Source organism: Serinus canaria, chromosome 1 (genome assembly GCF_022539315.1).
Source record: "Serinus canaria isolate serCan28SL12 chromosome 1, serCan2020, whole genome shotgun sequence".
NCBI classification, from domain to species: Eukaryota; Metazoa; Chordata; class Aves; order Passeriformes; family Fringillidae; genus Serinus; species Serinus canaria.
The window spans coordinates 24,669,269-24,690,809 of record NC_066313.1 but is presented as its reverse complement, the minus strand read 5'-3'; the positions used below and the strand labels follow the sequence as shown (position 1 = coordinate 24,690,809).

The 21,541-nt window shown below is 39.2% G+C and overlaps 1 protein-coding gene across 2 annotated transcripts in view; it reads left to right on the top strand.

The window, feature by feature from the left end:
* GSK3B (glycogen synthase kinase 3 beta) overlaps positions 1-21,541 on the top strand; it is a 148,489-nt gene that overhangs the window by 82,065 nt on the left and 44,883 nt on the right. For both annotated transcript variants that reach the window (XM_009102590.4, XM_009102589.4), the window contains exons 4-6: positions 10,256-10,366; positions 13,271-13,401; positions 15,226-15,332. In XM_009102590.4, coding sequence (XP_009100838.1) covers positions 10,256-10,366; positions 13,271-13,401; positions 15,226-15,332 — 349 coding nt within the window. The remainder of the gene's footprint in view (positions 1-10,255; positions 10,367-13,270; positions 13,402-15,225; positions 15,333-21,541) is intronic.

The following is a 21,541-nucleotide window of genomic DNA, read 5'->3' as shown; positions in this document are numbered from 1 at the left end:
AGCATCATTTCCCTCATAATCAAACTGTCTGTTTGTGGGGTGGAGAAGGAGAAAAGTGTAATGTCCCATCTGGTAACCAGGAAGGATGTTTAGGAAGCAGTTGCAGATATAGATGGTATGTCCCCACAGGTTTATATAAACTGATTATTGAAGGCAAGTCCAAGGGAAGAGTAATATAAAAATCCAAGAATTGTATAGCAGAAAATGTGGTGGTGTAGTGATGAGTTGGGCTTGCAATTGTTGACAGTCTTTGTGAAGAACTTGATGGTCCTCTGCCATTAATCTGTGTTTGTGATAATTAACTCAAGTCTAGCAGTTATGGGAAAGTCTCAGAGGCAACTCATGTACTGCTGATCTCATTAATTAAATTGTGATACTTATATATCAAGCATTCTTTTGCATAAAGGTTTTAATGCCACTGCGTTTACTCCATCGGTTCATGTTGCTTGGACTTCTCCCTTCTTCTCTGGGGCTTGACACCAGCATCCCTAAGCCCAGAAACTTCTCTTTCTGGATGGGTTTGGGTTTTTTTGTTTGCTGATTTGGTTTTTTTATTTATTGTGTGAGGGTATTTTTGTTGTTGTTGTTGTTGTTGTTGTTGTTTATGTTTTCTTGGGTTGGGGTTTTTTTGGGGTTTTTTTTGTTTGTTTTTTTCTGGGTTTTTGTTTTTTTTGGTGGCGGGGGTGTTTCCACATGTTCAAGAAGGTTAAATGTCTTGATTTAGAGATACCTCAAAGGATTTCTCCATATCTAGTCAGACTGGCACTCTTTGAAAGCCATGAGCCTAACAATCACTTTAGTGTATTTCAATTGCTAGGCATTTTTAGACACTGGGGAACCTTAAAACTGGCTTCATTCTAGCAACACAGGAGGTTTCATTCTTGATTGGAAAACTGGAAAAGTATCAAATAGAAAAACAAGTTTAAAAACCACTTGCTATTAAGACCATTCCTTAGCTGTGTCCAACTTGTAGTGCTAGTTTGTAGAGATTTGGAGCTCTTCATTAGCTGTTTCTGCAGGCTATGTGGAACTGGTTGAAGGGTTTGAGCCCCCTATCTTTTCTTTTTTCTTGTAATGAACTCTCCTTTTTATCTCTCCTGTTTGCTTAAACTTCTTTCCTTCTTTTGACAAAAGCCATCAAGCCTTAGCAGCATGAAAATCATGTATCAAAGACGGCTTTGACTGATTTCTTCTTTTCTGTGACTGGGTGACTCACTCTTGCCTGAGCATCGTTGAATTTATATTGCCTTTATATAGCAATAAAGTGTTTGTGTGTCTATATATACACACAGGCACACATATTTATACCTTTATGTGTATATATAGATATAAAAAGTTCTTCTGAGTACTAAGTATTGATTAGGTTTGACTAATAATTTCTGGTCTAATAGTGCTCAGAGGAGATATGTAATTTATAGTAAGATGACAGTTGACAGTCTTGGCATTCAAGTTGCTTCTATAAGCTCTTTCCTCCTCGATTCCTTCTTTTTGAAAGTTTATAGACATTTGTCAGACCTGTTGGATAACCAGTTTTTTCAAAAGCCTCTTCCTTAATGAATTTGTCAGAGTAGATTCTGATTTTTCCTTCTTTTGAGGCTGTATAAGATATCTGATAACAGTGCACTGACTTTCATAGCTGTAATGCTTTTCAGTTTTCTAAAATGTGTAATTATATCTGGTGGAATGAGCCAGAGGGAAAGAAAATACAACCAAATAATGGGTTGAAAGCAAAATACAACCAAATAATGGTATATGAAAGCTTCTTCTTCTGAAAGTAGTCACAAGACTTTTCTGTGCTGTATTTCTGTGATTTTTAGTTTTCTGGGTAATTCGTAGAGAAAATTAGTAGGATTTTAGGACTAGCCAGCTCCACTGTTTGATAGCTTTGGTATTATGCCTTAGGATAAGATCTTGAACAAGATGCATGGTTTGCCTATCAGCTTTCCACTGCAGATGAGAGAGTATTAGGAAGGCATATATTTCAGGGTTGATTTTTGCTACATTTCTTTAATTTCAGGAACTGCTTTGCATTTAGCATGATACAAAAATGTAGGTCTTGATTTACTTTTGCAGGGGAGGATGGTCTTGTCACCTGTCCTTTCTAGCCTAATTCTGCTGAGAACCTTTCAAGCCATGTTCCAAGGCAGGGCAAACATGAATAGAGGAAATAATTCCTCTGACTCCTTTGCTAAGAGTATTCCCTGATGTTTTATAGAATGACCTAACTTCTTAAATCAGTAGCTGCCAAGTAAAATTATTCAGTTGTGTAAAACCTGAAATGAGTTCCTAATTCCTGCTTTTTTATCCCTCTCTGTTTCTGGTTAGATCTTTGGGCATTTCGTAACTGTCAGTTTTTCTTGTATGGATACTTTAGAGTGTTGAATAGACTGATTGATCCATAGCTTTGTCCAAAAGAGGATGAAAAGTTACTGAAGTGATCTGTTTCTGCATCAAATCAAAGTAAATACAATTTTTGTTAAGTAATTGCACCTGTGGTTGTGTCCTTTAGTTTTTCCTTCTTAAGGTGGCTTAGTATTCAGAGGAGTCAAGGCAAAAATGGAAGCACAGAGAGATCACAAACGGGCAACATGCTGACACTTTTTTGGAGGCTGAGCTGGCCCTTCTCATGCTCTAATTGATGTCAGGTCTTATTTAGCCTTAGCTATTAGGGCATGTAGCCAAAAGTCTATGAAGACTCAGGATGGAAATTTACTCCCATAGACTTAGGCTGAAGTTTAAAATAAACATGCAGGAGATACATGTTGAGCTGCATCTATAATTTTCTGTGCACTATCTCATGGGCTTTGGCAGCACTGGATTAAATGGCAGTGAAGAAGTTCGGAAGAAGGGAGTGACGTTCTGATTTGCAAGTTACATCCCTGTTATATCCTCCACCTTCAGAGAGGCATGAACATCACCATTATTTCTTTGCAGGAGTGTTCAGATGAGTCCTCATGTAAAACATACAATCTGTTCGTTTAAAATGGGAACCATTTGGTTTCTTTATTGAACTTTAAAAAAGAAGGAAAAAGAAGTTACTGCATAAAAAGGGCAATTACCAGAGCCTTGAGCCCAATTTTGCGCTGATAGTCTCTGTGAATGTTTTGCACCAGCCTAGTAATGTGCTGAAGGGCCATCACTAGAGATTAATTTAGTAACTACCATTCATTCAGTCCCTGGCAGATCTTGTGTGTTGTCAACAAAGAAGCAATTAATGCCAATTATGAGGAGTTTTGTGATGTTGGTATCTCTGTAGTCCTTGCCTGAGGCCTGCCAAGCTCATTTCAAAAAGGGCACCAGTCATCATATAATGATTATCAGTTACTGCTGTTAGGATTCGCAACAGGCTGGGAATTTCCTTTGTTGTAGTTATGAGCTGTCTCTGGTTTTGAGTAGGTTTTGTTATTAGAAATAGCAGTTTTGTCTGCCTGTGGTAGGGCTTCACAAGAGTGGAGTAGGCAGCAGTGGCTAGATCCTTAGTGTAGGAGGTGCATGCAGTGAAAATAGGAAGCTCAGAGATTTCTCTCTAGGCCAGTGAGCCATCCAGTAGATCTGGTTGGTCGCTCTTCTGTTCTCGACTCATTTCTCTGCCAGCTCTAGCTCCTGCTCTCATCTTCCCAGTGTTGGATGGCCATTAGGAAAGCAGCTTGTGTTGTTTGTCCTGAGGGAGGCATGTAGTTTGCACCATTATTGTGTATTGTCTTGTCTGGCTTTTTGTCATGGATATATCCTGATTCAGAAATTCATACTCACTCTGGAAGGTGGTGAACAGGCAAGAAAACAAATGGATCTCCAAAGACTCTACTTTTTGTTTCATCACAAGTTGTGCAGGACAGTCCAGTGATTTGAACATCATCTCTTCCAACAGACCTATGACCAGTTTATGGCACAGTCCCTGCTTGAGAGCTGGGGTTCAAATATCCACAGATCACTTATGTCAAAGATGATAGCTCAGTCCCGCCTTTTAGATGTTGGACAGATGTTTCCAACTTCATAGAAATTCTCCTTGGAAGTGCATCTATAAGCTTAAGGAATTCACAGGGCATAAAATAAACAATCATCAGGGATTCCCAAATTATTGTAATGCATGACCTTTTCCTTTACAGTAGCTGCTCTTTAGAGAAAACTAGGTCAGAATTTTTGGTTTTTTTTTCTGATAAAGAATGTCTTAGTGCATCACCGAAGAACCTCTACTCTTTCAGGGATCAAAGGTAGATAATATAAACCAGCTGGCTTTAAACAAGACCCAAGAAAGTTCCTAAGTACTAATTTCTTAAATACTGATTTTATTGGGAGAGTTGATTTCTGGCCTTATGCTGCCATCATAGCTTACCCACTTGGCAGTTCCTACCTATATAACATGACTGTCTTTTGCTGAAGAGTAAGGAGCATTACAGAGCAATTTCGTAAGTTTTGACAAGTAGGCATAGGAACAGAACTTTTGGTACAGATCTCAGTTCTCAAACTCAGTCATGAAGTGTGAGGGATTAGCAAAAAAGATACTTTGCCCAATATTTGCAGTACTATTAGAAAAGTATTGGTATCTTTCTGAACACTGAAGTTGAGTGTTCAACTGTTCTTACACCCTTGCATTTATCTGTGTGAAACTGCAACTGTATCTCTGGGCTTACACTCCCTTTTCTTTGGTGGCGGCCAAAGCTCTGTTTTGAAATAGATGTAGTTGTAAACTGCAAGTAAAAACAGTCACACGTGGCCACTGGATGTCACCATTCCTTCATACAAATAAGGTCAGCTAGCACATATTTTGCATTTTCAAATACTTCTTGAGTATCATGTCTACTCAGTAGTCAGAGTAGGAAGGCTGCAAATTTTTGCTTTGTCTTTGAAAGTGTGTCCAAAGTTTTTGTATCCTTAATGTACAATGTCAGTCTTCAAGATAAGAGAAGGAAGGTGGGTCTCTCATGGTGCTTGATAAAGGGGTGTGAAGTGTGTGCTGGTTGTGGCTTTAAGAAAAGTAAAATAATTTTTTTTTGAATCTAGGGCAAAAACTGTGACTTTGACCTTTGTGTATTGTCTAAATCTAGATGCCCGCATCAGGGTGAAGGGCATATTTTACCTCATGCTGACACTCCAGTGTTCGAATAATGCACTCTCAAAAAAGGCATAGTCTGCATTAAATGCTGAAAGGCATTTTCTTGCTTTCCAACTCAAAGGTAAATCCCTCAGGTGCTTTTTGGCAGAACCCTTACCTTGCTGCATCCTGTCACTAACCGCTCTGTGCAGCACCTATCCCTGAAACGTCGTCAGTGGGGTGCTGTCATATGCTAAATAAAAAATCCTCCCGGATAAACTGATTGGTTTATTTACCCTTATACAGCCCTAATACTGAAGCCTTGGAATAATTTTAGTAATGAGAAGTACATTTTGGAGGCATATTACTTAATTTTAGGTACATGGCTTGTCTGTGTGCATTTAGCTTGAGTAGGCATATGAAGCGAGTTTCTTCAGTGTGCAATTCCACATTTATTTCTCCTAATGCAAAGTTAGCTTAAGAAACTCCTGTATTGTTCATGTCCTCTCAATTATGCTCATACAGCTGATGAGGTGGAGTCCAATGAAAACAAGCAAAAACCCATCCCAAACCACACCAGAACCACTGTCACACTGTTACTGATTTGCCAGGAGATGAAAACTGAAATGAGCATGTTCACCACTTTTCCCAAATGCTGAGCAGTAAATATGGTCACCCTAAAGAGAGAGCACCCAGAATAGTTTCTTAACCTTTTTTACCCTATTACTTGATGTTCAGAGACGTTTTCCTTAGATTCCACATAGCCGTGGCAGTTCAGGAATACTCCCAACATCTTATTAGATACTGGCATATTTTCAGAGTAAGAATTTTCCTTTTGCTGTTAGTTTGGTGTTTGGCATATATGACCTCCCTGGCTTCTATCATCATGGTGGTAAATAGGGGAAATAGTTGGACTGTGACTGGTTAATATTGGTTGCTGCTTTATACGTGCATGTTGTAAATGTAGTGTGTCTGATAAATGAAAACAAAAGCTAACAAAAGCTTGTAGGAACCACTTTGAATCAATTTGGGGTTTGTTGAGGTAGGGGATGATCACAGAGAAGCAGTATTTTAATTATCACTGCAAGGAACAATCTAGAGAAGGGAATCTTTGAATTTAGTATCCATTGCTTTACTTTAATTCAATGGCTGTTTCTTTATATTGGCCTCAACCACAACTGGAGGATGCTTTAAACAGATTACTCATGTGGACTGAAAGAGACTAGAGTTCTAAAATGGAGTTTGGCACCTCCAGCCTTTCCTTTGTCAGTAAGGCGATGTTTTCAATTTTACTCAGTCCTCAGCCACATTGTGTGTAATACTCATGTACTTTCATCCTGTTCTGTCTCCAACTTCTGGCACAAGAAGAAGAATGAAGTTGCTAAAATGTTTTAGCTCTTGTGTCCTAGTGTTTCTCACGCCTCTTATTATGGTACAGGTTGCGTATTTACTTCCATTAAGTATTTCCCACCAAAGTGAAGCAGTGCCTGAATTGATGTTTCTTGAGAGGTGCAGAGTAATTTGATGGCAAAGCAGTGATTATTTTGCTGTGGCTCGTTTTGGAGCAGTGTTTGTCAACTGAGGATTCATCTGTCAAGTGACAAAAAGCAGCTTCTAGCACTTGATGCTGGTACATGAGCCCCCCCCCCCCATTGCTGAAGTCAAAATCCTAATGAAATCCTTCAATTCTGGGTTTCAGGATCTGGCATTCTGCTCTTCCCCATTTTTTATTTTGAACCATGTATTTTTTACATGGTCATAATCTTAGCAGCAAGCAAAAGTAAATACAAATACACATAAACATTTTACCTGCAACAGAAAGCTAGCGAGCCCAAGGTCTTAAAGTAGAAGTGAGTTACTTAATGACATCTTGTGTTTGCTTTCTGTAATTCGTATGCTGCAGCTTCCTCTGGTCTTTTCTGTTCTCTGTAGGTAATTTCAGACATGCTTGTGACAGTCAGGTTACCTTGTTTTGTTCCCAGACCAGCAGTTTTGAAACAGCAGTATGGAAACAAGTCACTTGTGGAATATGTGGTGAGGTTCCCTGTAATGGAAAGATAAGCCCTGATCGTCCCAGTTGATCCTCGAGCAGTTGCCCTCATTTGGCAAGCTCTTTGAGCTAACCCTGTTTCCTATTGCAATTCATCTGGGTCACTGGAAAAATATGTGTTTAGGAGGAATGCATGAGGTAGGCAAACCAGGTTACATCATGCTCAGAGCTTGTCAGGCCATGACTGCTTCCTAGCTTGTCCTGAATCTTGTTCAGGGGAATCCAGGTAACTTGAATCTTATTTTCATCCAGTTCATGCTCACTGAGAAGTATCAGGGCTCATGAAAACTCTTTCTTGTGTGTTTGTCAGACCAGTGCCAGATGACATCAGGAGGATGTCACTCAAAACACTTGAATAGTCTTTAATTCATTATAGCAGTCATTAAGAGAACCTCTGGAGTCAGTTGCGTGTAGTAGGGGTGGAATATGCCACTTCTTACATGGCCAATGGCATAAGCCTTGCCTTTATAGCTGCATATTGGAGTTCTGGGTCCCTCAAGTGGTACTTCAAAACTTGATAGTTGATAAGGGAGTGAAAGGTGTTCATGTGCCTTTCTGTTCTGTGTGATACACATTTACAAAGGAGCAGCACCTCACTGTTTGTTCAGGTGCTGTGGATGGCATCAAAACTCAGAAATGAAGCCTCCATCTCTCAAGAGGCAAATGCCTCAAGGTTTTTTGTGCAAGTGTCATGATATTGAATTGGTCCCATTTTTAATAGCATGTAAAGTTAGAAACAAAAATGGAGGCACTAAAAGCAAAGCAAAGATTATATGAACTAGAGAGTAGTTCTGTAGTTCTCAAAACTCACTGCTGTGATGTAGTGTAGACAGGGTTTACTGATCATATGTTTTACTGTTTTACATGTGTTGTTTTATTTGTATTATGAGAGGATTATAAAATCACTATAATTTATTTTTTACTCATTTTTTTCCTCTAATCTCTCATGTAAATATTTTTGATACATGAAACATGAATCCTTGGATCAAAGTCACCAACCTCAGTAACAGTACATGGTGACGTGATTTGTCACCAGTAAGACTTTCCCATCCTCTGAGAGGCAGACATTTAGCATATTCATCAGGTTGTATCTACACCGAAGCAAACAGCATTCATATTCATGTGACTGTTTTCTCTCATGGTTTACAGATTGCCTTGCCAGCATAAGCTAACTTTGAATTTTTTAGGACATTTATTTTTGGTATTTTATAACTAAACCTTGAAAGCTCTGACCTAAGAAGAGGCGGTGGATGAGTTTTATTGGCTTGAAATGAGAGTCAGGGAAAGAAGAACTTTCCTTGCTGCAGGAAGAGTGCTAAAATACAAGTGGTTTTGGTTTTTTTTCCTTGCATATATTTGCAAGTCTGTGGAGTTTCAGAGCTGTCTGGTATTTCCTCTGCACTGCTGATAGTTGTCCCTTATCCTCCATTTCAAAAATTTTCTTCTCCCAAGATTGGTCCCCAGAAGCCTTCACATTGTTCCCATTTCCTGGGATGGCACTGGTAGAAGCACTGGCATAGGCAGGATTTTGGAGGCTGCTCCTTGTCTATGTTTGAGAAGTGTGATAAGACCAGATAGATACAAGTTGGTGGGCCATTGTAATTTGCTTGGTGCTGTGCTATTGCCACTGTCATTTAAGCAATGATATTAAGAAAAGAGCTTTTCTTTTTTTGTAGGGAAGAATGACATAGGCAGGGCCATGCAAGGTGACTTGATCTATTAGGAGGTATTGGTAAGGGCTATTAAAATGTCCTGAAAATAGAAACCTTTATTGTCAAATAAGGGTGAGCAGAGATCTTGAATTCTGAGCCTTTAAAAATGCACAAAGCCAGCAGTTCTCTGCAAATGTATTCAAGGTGTGCATTTCTCTGTATGTTACCATGTACCAGGCTGCTGCTCTTTGCGCAGGACAGCAGAGCACTGTGAGAGAAGGACGCCTCACTCTGTGCAGTGAGTGATGGGTCAAGTCACACTAGAGTAGTAGTATTAAATTGCTGTAGCTAGATGAGGTTTGGGTTTAGGTGTTAAGATATAGACAGCCAGTGGATCTTCTGACAAGGACATCTAGTCGAAGAGTTGGGAGCTCTGTGCTCTTTCTATCCCTATAAATTCTCTATGTATTGTCTTTCTCTATAGAAAGTTCTAGGTGATAAAATAACAGGCACAGGAGAGGTTACTTCACTAGCTCTCAAAATGATTTTTTGTGCTGAATTAATTGATTTTACCCACTCCCCAATATTAATTGTATTCACAATCCTGGTAGGATTTGCACTGAAGACTGCGTTAAAATATCGGAAGTCTCTTTAAGACCTGTTACACTGCTGAAAATTCTCAGTTTTACAGTTAGGCACTATATGATTATAGTACTTCGTCATTTAAGTCCTCTTTGTTCCTTCTTTCCTTTGCTAATATATAGTAAGGTACTTTATTATGTAACAAAGTACCTTATAAAGCTACTTTTGTTGTTTCTCTGTGTTATGTTCACATGAACTAACTAACTAAATCCCAAATATTAAAAATTATACTTGAGACTTTGGTTTTGGCTTGTTCTCTTTTGTAATTAATAAGTTCATATGTTTAAGTTGGAGATAACTGGGACATAGAAATACCTGTAAACAGAATGGTTACAAATTTTAACACTGGCTTACTGTATACAAATGGTTAATATGTATTAATCTCTTAATAGCTGGGAATTCAGTAAGATCAAAGTAACATTTCTAAAAGATGTAGGTTGTTTGAACTTTTTTTTTTTTTTGATGTGTTGTTTTTGGGGGCTGAGTTTTGAGCTTTTAAATTTGCACTTCTTGGGTTTTGGCAGGTAAGGGACTAATGAGTTAATAGGCTGTTTTAACTAATTATGCAGATGTTACCTTGAAATAGTCTCCTAATGAAAATATTGACTGGGCAGAACAATTATATCCTTGTCTCCATTTATAATGAGAAACTATCTTACGTAGGAGACCAGAACAATTAACGTGACCTTAAACATAAGTTTGACAAAAGTATGAATGCATGAGAGCAAAGCCTAAATAGTTCCACTGCAGTTCACACACTAAAGATGGGACTTAAAATGTCCACAGCTTTTTCATCTTTTAGGTTTCTCTGAACACTTTGATTGTACTTCATGCCTCAAATCTAGTGCTGATTTGTTTTTCTTCTTTATTCTCTTTCAGAAAGATGAGGTGTACCTCAACTTGGTGCTGGACTATGTTCCTGAAACAGTATACAGAGTTGCCAGACATTATAGTCGGGCCAAACAGACACTCCCTATGATTTATGTCAAGGTAGGTAACTGACAGATGTGGTTAGGTGAAGCAGGATATTACAGAATTACATCATGGATACTATTTTCTGACATAATAGTAAATTTTCAGAAATTTTTAGAAGCAAATAGATCTTGAGGCAAGGAAAAAACTTTAGAATTACTCGGCATGGTGAAAGAAGAATAGAGGGTTGAGACTTAAACACTCCTGATTTCTGATCTTACAGAAATCTTGGAATGGGTCAGGGAGACTGAGTGTGGGGGGAGTGTTTTGTTTTTAATGCAGCTTGGACGGAGACTGAGACCAGCCAGATTAGCAGCTTTCAGTTTCCTGAGATGGTGAAGACATAATAGAACAAAGGTCAGGAACTGAAAGAGGATGTCAGGAGGATGTTCTCTAATCTGTTATCTTCCCCATTTCCTGGCATATAAGTAAGAGTTCATGTGCTTTTGTTGTGGTCATGAAAGTCACTTTTTTGTTTCTACTTGAAGCTTATTGGCTTATGTCTTCAAAACCTACATGGGGTAAGATGCTTGTATGCACATTGTAGTTTCAAAATCTTACTCAAGTTGTCTACATCTTTTACACAGGAGTTAAAATAAATAAAATTTCTCATTTGCTGTCAAGCATGGGACCCATCTGGGGCCTCATAGTTCTGTTTCATATATTGTGGGGACCACAATCCACACACTAGTGAATGATGATGTTTTTGTATGGCATTAACTTGTTAACATGGCACACAGGTAATATTTAATGGAAATTATGAACAAAATTTCCTGATGCATATTGATTTCTCCAGACACCTCTTTAAAAGTATAATGCTTGATGTAAGGGTTGGCTTAAGAAAAAACTTCAATTTGGTTAAAAGAAGATGAAAGTTTCAAAGGTGAAAGCTACAAATAGTAATTATTTCAATAATGAAGTTTTGTGCCGTAACTACATGCATAAATTGTAAATGGCATGTCTCTGCAATAGGCATCACTTTTGCCTGATTTTTAAGAAAGCACAGAATTTTATCATCCAGCGGACTTCAAGGTCACTCTCTTTGGTCTTTTGGTGGAACATCATGTCTTCAGGTTATATGCTCCCCAAAATCTGTAGGCTTGGCTTTTGATAACTTGTTTATATATCTTTTGTCAGTATTCTTGCCCTAATTGTTCTCTGTTGTGGGAACTTGAGAAAATTGTTCTTCCTTACACTTTCAGAGAAAAATCTGCTTCAACTCTTTCATCTTGCAGGATGCCTAGGACTTCCTGTTCCAGGTAGTCTGGAAAGCTATTCTTATTTTTCTGGCAAGGCTTTTATATAATCCTGTATTTAAAAAGATCATGGTACCTTAATGTCATTAAAGATTTTGCAATTTTCCAGGCATCTTGGTTACACAAAGGTCAGATCATACCTACTTGTTCTCTTCAGATGGATAACTAGGCAGGCAGAGAGCTGCTTTTCCCTGGGTAACAAAGAAACTTAAAGCTGCACAGAAGCTGTTCTAGTAATTTTCTAGTTAATTTTTATTTGTAATTTCTAACCTGCTGGAAGGAGTCCTTGGAAATTTTGGGTTTGCTGTGTGGAGATGAAAGGCGTACTTTATAAATCCCACATGTGTTAACTTGACCCCTCAAGTTAGAGCAGTCTTTTGCATTATTTTGCAATACACTTGCACAATACATACTTGAGGGACTAGAACAGGCAATTCGGAAAAAATGTTTGTTTGCTTTACTTTGTGCAGAGTTGTGGTTTCAGAAACAAGTATGAAAACCAGAGGCCTAGAGCCAAAATTCAAGCAATTCGCTTCCCTCTCTTACTTTCCTGCCAAACAAGCAACAAAAAACAAGGGGGAGAGAAAGTGTGACGACAAAGATAATGGTGAAAGAGAGGCAGACATGACCTGATATCAATATCAAGTAACTGCACCTGGTTATATAGACCATTAAAGGTGCACTGTGGAAAAATGTCCTTGTGAAAGAAAAGTGTGGAGCTGCATCCCTGGTATAGTGTCCTTCCTGTAGCTTGATTTTAAGTGGCAACTTGTGGGGACAAAAATAAAAAATAATCGGCAGCCTTTTGTCAGTCTTAAAACAAGGCTTTCCATGCCTTTATGACTGCATATGCTATACGTCCTTAATTGTATCCCGCAGCTTTTTATTATCCTTAACAAAAAGTATGTATTTCCAGAAGCTGGACATCCTCCCCCGCCCTGTAAGCTTCTCCTGTGAAGTTCTTGGCTTGGTAATACCTCCCTTTGCTGTGTTATTCCTTACTAAGGGGTTAGCCAGCCCTGAAAGTGGGCAGAGAAAACTCTCCCTCAGCATACTTGTTTGTTGTGCCTTGCATAAACTTATTTTGAACAGTTGGTTTTATTTGCCTTCTGTTTTTGTCTGGAGATTTGAAATTAAAATGACTCTGTCCCCTCAGCAAGAAACACTGGGAGATTCACTTCAGTGACAGGCTGAGACACTACCCTTGTCTTTGGGCAATATTTAATATAGCTTCACTAAATAAAGGGTTTTCTTTTGGATTTTGTGGGGTGTTTTTTTTAGTTGTTTGTTTGGTTTGGGGTTTTTAATATCCTGGAATACTTCACTGCTCTGAAGAGGTTTATTTGTAGAGCAAACTGAAACTTTATTTTGTGTATGCTTTTTATGATTACCATTATTTACAAATGTTGGAAAACTGGCACAATTAGTTCTTTGGAAATATGCTAATTATGCTATCTCAAAGGACACATAAAAAGATTTGAACCACATGTGTGTGTATGTAGCAAAGGGTGTGTGGGGAAGGTGGTATGCAAATACCTTGCCCACCTTCAAAGCCCTAATAGGCATTCAGTATGGTCTTTTTCTCAGTGATTTTGTTTTTCTTCTCAGAAGGTTTTGTGCTAAACTAATTGTTTACCCTGGTTTGACTGGTATTTCTGTGTTCCAGTTGTACATGTATCAGCTGTTCCGGAGTTTAGCCTATATCCATTCCTTTGGGATCTGCCACCGGGATATAAAACCACAGAACCTCTTGCTGGACCCTGATACAGCTGTTCTAAAACTCTGTGACTTTGGAAGGTAAGCACATTTGTAGCCTGAAACCCGGTGAAAAGATTTTCCTTCAAAGTGAACCTTGTTGCAACTTTGCCAAGAAATTCTCAGTGTCCTTTAGAAGGTCTTTATTTGTAGCTTAAAAGAGGAATTACTGCTATTCTGTTTTCTCCCCAAAGTGAGTTCAAAGGAGAGGCAGGGAAGAGCTGGAAAGGGATATTAAGAGGGAGGGAATTAAACTTCACGCCTCTTGTTTTTGCAGGTATTAGAAAAATGAAATAAATACACCAAGACACAGGGAAAGTACTGCAGCATGGAAAACCATAACCAGTTATTGCAGTGAAGTGTATTTGGCAAGCAAGTACAGGCGTGGTGGCATTGTAACTTAAAAAGGATCATGTTTTACACTAGTCAGTCTACTTGCATTTACAACAATTCACTTAATGTTGCAAATACCATAGAGGCTCAGTATCAGAAGCAGCACTTCCAGTTGAAGCTCTTGGATAGTGGACATCTATGTTCTAGTTTCCAAAGGCACATTTATTTCTAATATCCACTCAGAATCACCTTTAGAGTCCAGCCCCCACCTTCAAACTGATACAAAAATTCTGGCAATCTGCAGTGAGACAGGACATAGATTTCTCTCTGAGAAAGTTCAGTCTTTAGATTGTGCTGTAACTTTACAGACTAAAATAGTTGGGGTATATGTGTGAGAGGTCACAGAAGCTGCTGTTGCTAAATTTGCTTGCCCGTAGTGAGTGGGAATGTGGGGGTTATTCAAGCAGTGCATCATTGTGGCTGGTGCCTTGGGATCTCCTCAGCACTACCTCACCAGGATTGGGACAAAGTAGGAATCATGCTGAAGCTCAAAACTGAATGCATAAAGGGAATGCTTACTATTTTTTATCAGTGGGAATTTGTTAACTGTAGTTTGTATATAGCAAACTGAAAACTGAGACTTCTTAAAATGGGTGGTGGAAGTTCTTCACTGAAGGCTGAGAGGAGTGTCTGGAGAGCTGAACACTGGATTTGACTGTTTTGCCACTCTGCAGTGTTCGGTGCTGTTTAGGTGAATGTCATAGTTCCAAAAGGGTGGTAAGAGAAGTTTCGTCTTCCAGCTCCTTTTTGTCTTTCACTTGTTAATTAAGAAAGACGTGGAATATACCCACAGACTCATGTTCCTAAAGCAATGTGTTCTTGTGGTCCATTCTTTTCTTGGATTCTTTCAAAGAGAAGTATTGAGGCAATACTGTAGGTTAGATCCATTATGGCTGATCGATTACAGAGAAACCTTCATGTCAATTGTGGACCATTAACATGTGAATACAATGGCAAAGGCTTTTTTTTTCATTCTTTCCTCATACCATGTTCCTTTAAGTAACAAAGGAGCAGAATATTGTGATGGAAATTAAAAACCAACCGAACAAAAAAGCAAACCAATAAACAAAAACCCCAACAGACAAAAATACCTCCCTCAGTCCTTGTGAGTATCCAGAGCTTTTAAACCTTAAACAGTGACTACATTTGACCAGAACTGTTTTCTGTCCTCTTTTCCACTGTGAACAAGCCTTTGTATCTGTCAAAAGACAACTGGCGGCCAAAAACTTGATCCTGTTTTTCACCTAGATTGTACTCAGAATTTCCTTTCCTGTCCCCAGTACAAGGTAGATGCTTGATGGATTGGACTGATTTCACAGTGAATCAAGGAGTCAGTTTGCATCGGCTTAGAAGAACATTGTATTTCAATGTTTGGAAATGGGGAGTAGGTGAAGGGTGCCAAAGCTTAGTGTTGGTGTGCACAGGGATGTTGTACAAGTGTTCATTACCGAAATACTGTTGTTTCCTTTGCAGTGCAAAACAGCTGGTTCGTGGAGAACCCAACGTGTCGTACATCTGCTCTCGGTACTACAGGGCACCAGAGTTGATCTTTGGGGCCACCGATTATACCTCCAGTATAGGTATGTGTGTGCCATTGACATCTGTACCAGCTGCCTCAGATTTTATCCTGTACTGAATGTAAAGATGTCCAGAGATCTCAAATATAATCCCCAGGGGCTCAATTTGGCTGTAAATTATTAGGGACCACTTTTTAAAGAAATACAAATGTTTTGTAGATGGCTGCTGTGCTTTCTTCACCTTTTGAGATTTCACCATTAATTTCACTAGGAAAGTGGCTTTTTCGGTGTAGAGGGGGGAAATCTGATTTCAAGTGAAAAAAAATCCATGTAGTATTGCCATTTAGTTTAAAAGTAGGTATGAGATCTCAAGCCAGAAAAGCATTTTTAGTAACTTGAAATAACTGTAAAGAATGTCTGCAGAAAACCAGCTACTGCTTCTGATGTACTGTGGTTTAGACATAAATCTGTAATTTATTTACTTGGCTTTTTGTAAAGAGTTTATAGGGGGAAGTAAGTGTGGCCTAATGATTGACTTTAAATTCTCTTTACAACTTTAATATACTGTGTACAGCAGTCCTTCTAATTCAACTAATTCTGCTAGCTTTTACTGTCCTTTAGTAATTAATTTTGAACACAAAGAACTCTTTCGATATACCTGACACATAGCTGTGTCATGGAAATACTAGGGAAGCTGGAGGTTTGATGGAGATCAGGGAACAACCAAGTTTTCTTACAGCGGAGAACCAAAAATGAACGGCAAAATGAAAAATCTTGGAAATGAACAACAGTGTGTTGGCTGGTTGTTGGTAACTACTTCAGTTTTTTAGTCAAGATACTGCCTGGGCTCCTTCTGAGTTCTGGTGCAAAAGAGCAGAATTGGCTCTCAGCACAGTATTGGGGAACCTTTTACTTTGCTTATGGACTTCAGTCATTTAGGCAAGGTTTAATGTTTTCAAAAGGATTTTTAGATCATGATCAACTCTTGGCAGACTATGTTTATAACCACCATTTTTAAACTGACTGTGTTTGAGCTAGTGTGGCGCTCAGTGGCTGGCTGACTTGTTTTAACTCTGGAATTCTTAAAAAGGAACAAAAAAAACCCCACCTCAACATGTTCCTGAAGGCTTCCCTGCTCTCACAAATTTTTTCCCATTCAGTATGTGTTCTAGCAACTCTTGCATATCTTCCTGGTAGGAAAAGAGGCAGAACCAAGAGTAGTCTGGGGTAAGTGTGGCACAATAAAGATACAAGGGCAGAGCTTACTGTTGGCTGCTGCCAGAAGTGGCAGCCCCACCCCTGCTCTTGTCCCTGGATACCCTGGCTCTCACAGTTTACTGTTTAATTTGCTGATTCAGCATCAACTGACAAGAGATTTTGGCAGGTTAACTTCCTGCTGTGTGAGTGAGCGCAGTCAGCAGTATTGTGCAGTCCAGAGGCAGCAAAGCCCAGGTAAAAGCAAAGTGTTGTGAGCTCATGAGTGAGGGGAAGGTGGCTGATCCCATTTGACATCTTTTTGCCAGCTGAGAGCTGATAGATTGGCTCAGCTGCATTATCAGAGTGCAGTGACACCTCTTGTTTCAGAGGATAGCTGCATAAAATGTGTATTTTATGTGTCAGCAGGAGAAACTGCTTTTCAGATAAGCCTGTAAAGTGTCTCATGCTCCAACTGCAGACCCTTGTTCAAGTTGTGCTTTCCATTTTTGTTGTTTTACCTGCTGGTCTCTAAAATGGTTCTAATAAGATTTCCATTCTGAAGTGCAATTTTTCACTTGCCTTCAAAAATATCTTGAATTTCAGTCATTTTTCTGACTTTCTTGTGCAAAAAAATCCCACCTGTCCCTCCAAGTCCTTTCTTTGAAATTTGCACTGAATTGCTTGAAAATTAAGTTAATACTCCTTCATTCCATCCTGTCCTGTCCACCTTCCCCTTTTTTCTTAGCAGTCTTTGGATTTGGGAGATGAGCAGGAATGAAATGCTTTTACAAGCTCTACAGTTTCCCAGTGTTCTGCAATATGCTAGAAATTCTAAGGGTTAATTTTGTGGTGCTGCTGTTTTTACATATTCCTTAGTTCTTGCTGCTAGGCAGCACTGGTGCATGGTGAGAACCCTTCCTTATTTCACGTGGGATTGTTCATCCAGAGTCATCCAGCTTGTTGGAAAACCAATCAACAAGCATAAAGGGATTTATTAAAAGGAGGAAAAGAGCATGTAATTATTAGTGCTTTATCCATAGCTCAGAGTGTAGGGAACTGTGAAATGCTTCAGTATTGTAATGCTGCCTTTTAAACTTATATGTTGGCATGCTTGTTTTTTTTAGTTCTTGTTTTTCTTGTGAGTTGTTAGCATAACAGTCTTTCCTCACTGTAGTCTTTATGACTCTGTAAGAATCACTTCTGTGTGTTTGGTAACAAAAAGTGAGCTTTACATGTAAGGCAGGAATCTTTATTCCCCCAGTAAATATCCTCTAGTAAAACTGTGGTAAAAGTAAAATCAATGAAGAATACAAAGCTAAAAAGTGTTCTAAGTAGAAATTTTCCTACATTACCTGCAAGGCTTCTAGCTGTTTTTCTGATGGTTTTTGTTGTTTGTTAATGTTACTGCAGGGCTTATGATTATAATGTGCTGCAATAGGATAATGACTGGAAGGATTTCTGAGCAAGAAATCCTTTTTAGGACTAGGCAGTGACACTGGTGGCCCAATACTTGACAGCACAGCCAGCTGCATTATGACAATGTCAGTTGTTAGTCATCTTGTTTAGCATTGTAACCGGGTATTGCATTAGGCTGTCTGGCTTCATCCAGGTTGTCTTTAAACACATGAATTTGTCCTTATGACATTATTTGCTCTTCAGTGTAGCAGTTCATTCCAGGATGTGTCTCTTCCTCCTGGATGTCACAACAAACTGTAAACTGGCATTTAACTTCTAGGATCTTGATTGTTTCATTGAAGTGCATGACTTCAGTTATAACCCAAGAGGTCCTTTTAAAAAATAACTGAGCCAGGGATGTGATGTTTGTTACACTTCTGTAAAGTACCACATTAGTGCTGCATTTAAACATATACCATAGTGAGAGTAGCATCAAATCACATTTACTGCAGTTAGTGCCTCCTGCAGACCTGGGACTCTATTTCAAAAATAACGACCTGGAAAATGACCTATTAGAGTTCTTAAATAGTCACTGTTGCCAAATAGCTACAAACCCCTACCCATAATAGCTGTTATGTGCCTGCCTTAGAACTTTACAGGATTTTTCAGTGGTCAGGCACAAATATTCATGTCAATTGGGTGCCTTCATAGCTTGTACAGATTGGGCCTTTGTGCACCTTTGGCTATGAATTCTGCAAGTGTGTGTGTTTGTGTCCCTAAAGCTTGCTGGGAGTGGACATCCTTTACTTCCTGCAGCTGATTTGCAGGACTTTTATTGTTGTTGGTTGTTTGGGGTTTTTTGGGGTGGGGGGGGGGAAGGGAAGTGGGGGGCTGGTTTGCTGGTTTTTTTCCAAACCAAGCCCTTCAGCTATGCCATGACACCGTTTTGGCTGAGGATTCTTCCTTGCCAGTCCGTGTATGTTATAGCATCCCAGAGTATGTTGATGGCATGGTTCTGGCTGTGCTGGTCATATGGGTGATGCTGCTCCTGAAAAGCCCTGGGATGGCTGCCCACGTTCCCCTACATTGTCCTGGGACAGATGCTGGAGTAGAGGTGAGTGCAGGTGTTTCTGTTGCCTCAAGCTCCTTTTGTATGGGAAGAAGCTGTGCAGCTGAGCTTTGCCTCAGTCTTGTGTTTTTTCCCTAGATGAGGTGGCAGGGCAGGGGAGGGCCCACCAGATGCCGGTGGAGCTTCTGCACATCGAGGGGCTTCAGCTCTCAGTGCTTTTGTTCCACCACTGCGCTGGCAGGAGTTGGGAGCATTCCAGAGGGATGATTTATAGCCACTGGCAGGGAAAGATTGATCTGCATGACCATTGCTGCCTTCTCTTGGGGTGTCTGAAAATAAGTATTATGAAGTTGTTCATTCACTTTCCTAGCAAGTGTGAGTGTTTCACCTCAGCAGTCTGGAGCAAAGCTCTTCTGCAGTTTTGTGTAGTTGGCCTGTCTCAGAGTTTTTTGGGGAAGAACCACCACAAGGTGTGTCCCTGAGCAGTTGCCAAACAGTCAGAAGGATTTACTTCTTTCTCAGATGGCAACTTCCAGTGCTGAAAGTAAGCAGGTGTATAAATTTACTGAACCACTCCACCACCTGTCATTGTAGTTTCATCTCTTCATTGCAAAAGAATAGAGATACCTGTGTTTAGTTTTTGTTCCAAATACTGGAACAAGCATGTCTTTTCAAGCATTTTCATGTTTCAGCCTTAATCTTTCTCCTCAGTCCATGGATCTGTGGTGGCTTGATGTGCGAAACTTCTACCAACATAGCACACCTGCCTGTAATCCCAAATTTTGCTCTTGTTCTGACATCCCAGATGTTGTTTCAAACAAGCAGCAGTGAAAAGCACTTTGGGTCTGGCATTTGGCAACTAGAAGCTGTTGATTTGTGACTTCCCAGGGCTGCTTTTCTGACTCTTGGTTTGTTTCCACAGTTTCCAGAGCAGCAGCTTTGAGTCACCTCCAAGATGGAGGAAGTCCATCAAGATGAAGAAATAGTGAGGCAGAGATGAATAGATGAGGGTAATAAAAAAGTAGGAAGGTAAATACGCCCCATAAAGCGCCAGATAAATGGAAGTTCTTAATTTGTACTAAGTGGATGAGAGAAACAGTCTTTTAAAATTTTTTTTCCTCCTCCATGTCCTCCAAATAACGAGTTAAAGGAGCTAGAGTGTAAATCAATGAATGGTGTTTGTGCTGTGAAGAAGAGGGCCAGCTTTGCAGCTTGGAAAGGCAGAGTTTGAGATCAGAAGAAGTGAAATTTGTGGACAGGGTGTTAATTTCCAACTCAAAAAGGCTATTGCATGCTTACAGAATTAAAGCTAAGGCATGTATTTTGCACTGGTCCTCCCAAATGCCTCTTCCTGATTTAAAGAGAAATACTTGTTTACTTGCCTTCTGTAATACTAGAATGCATTTAAGAGCAAGGGCATTATAAAGATTATATTATTAGACAGTGTCCATCTAACAGCTCTGAGGATCAATAAAGTAGTAGAGATTAATTTAAGAAAAGTTTTGTAGTACAAGAGGCTATGTGAATTTTTGTGTGTTTAAATTAATGGAGGTAGGTTAGGTGATAATGGTATTTGTCTAAGTGTTCTTTAGTCTAGGAAAGATATGGCATTAGCTCCCATTGTAGTGTGTGACAGCTGTCTGAAATAAGCTTGTTTGAAGGTTGCTGTTGTCTGGCAGTTGTATTTATTCTCTGTATTGTTTAGACTACATTTCACTGAAGGTATGAAGAAAGTACCCTTGCCTGCTTTCTTAAAATGAGTAATTTTCAGTATTTTCTTCTAAAATTTCACATTGTCCCAACTAGTTTGGCATGAGGACCATTTGTTGACTTTTTTTTTTTTAAGATTCTCCCTTGTTTATTAGCTAATTTATAGTGTGTGAATGAGAGTTCTACTTTGCTTTAATTAACTCGCACATACTGAAAAGAAATAGTTCAGAAAATGTTTCTTCTCTCATGGGAGCAGGTAGTTACACCACATATTAATCTGTAGCAGTTCTCTGACTGTACTAAGATAGAAAAGTCTCTGGGAAGGAACTACTGTAAGCTGATCACTTCCTTTAAGTAATATATCTTTAAATACAGAAATTAATACTTGTTTACTTCAGGCTTGAGGAAGAATTTTACCATCCTGATATGGTAGATATATTTTTAAATGCAAGATATAAAGGGTGTGAGGAAAAAAAGAGCAAACTATTCTGGAACCAAATTTTAGTCAATGGCATAAATTCCATTAAGTTTCAGCAGAGATGACATTTCTTAGTTTGTTCCTTATTGTACATCGCTTATCAAGAGTTGTATAAATACCTGTGTATATTGTGTTTTGTTTCTGTCCCTCCTTGAAGCTGCTCAAGTTAGCCTCCACTCTCTGGATTTTGTCGAGGATGCTTCAAGGATTTGTTCACTTCCTTGTCCAGGGAATATTGCCCAAGTCCTAATTTGGAATTTGGTGAAATTACATGCCTGGAAAAAAGATGGGGATTTTGAAATGCCTGTGTTATACTTCACTGTGTATTTAAGGTGTTAGCGGGCAAAATAAAGGAAAAATAAATAGACTTTAAACAAGACATTAAATTGCCTAGTTTGGAAGATTTCAGTGCATAAGAAGCAA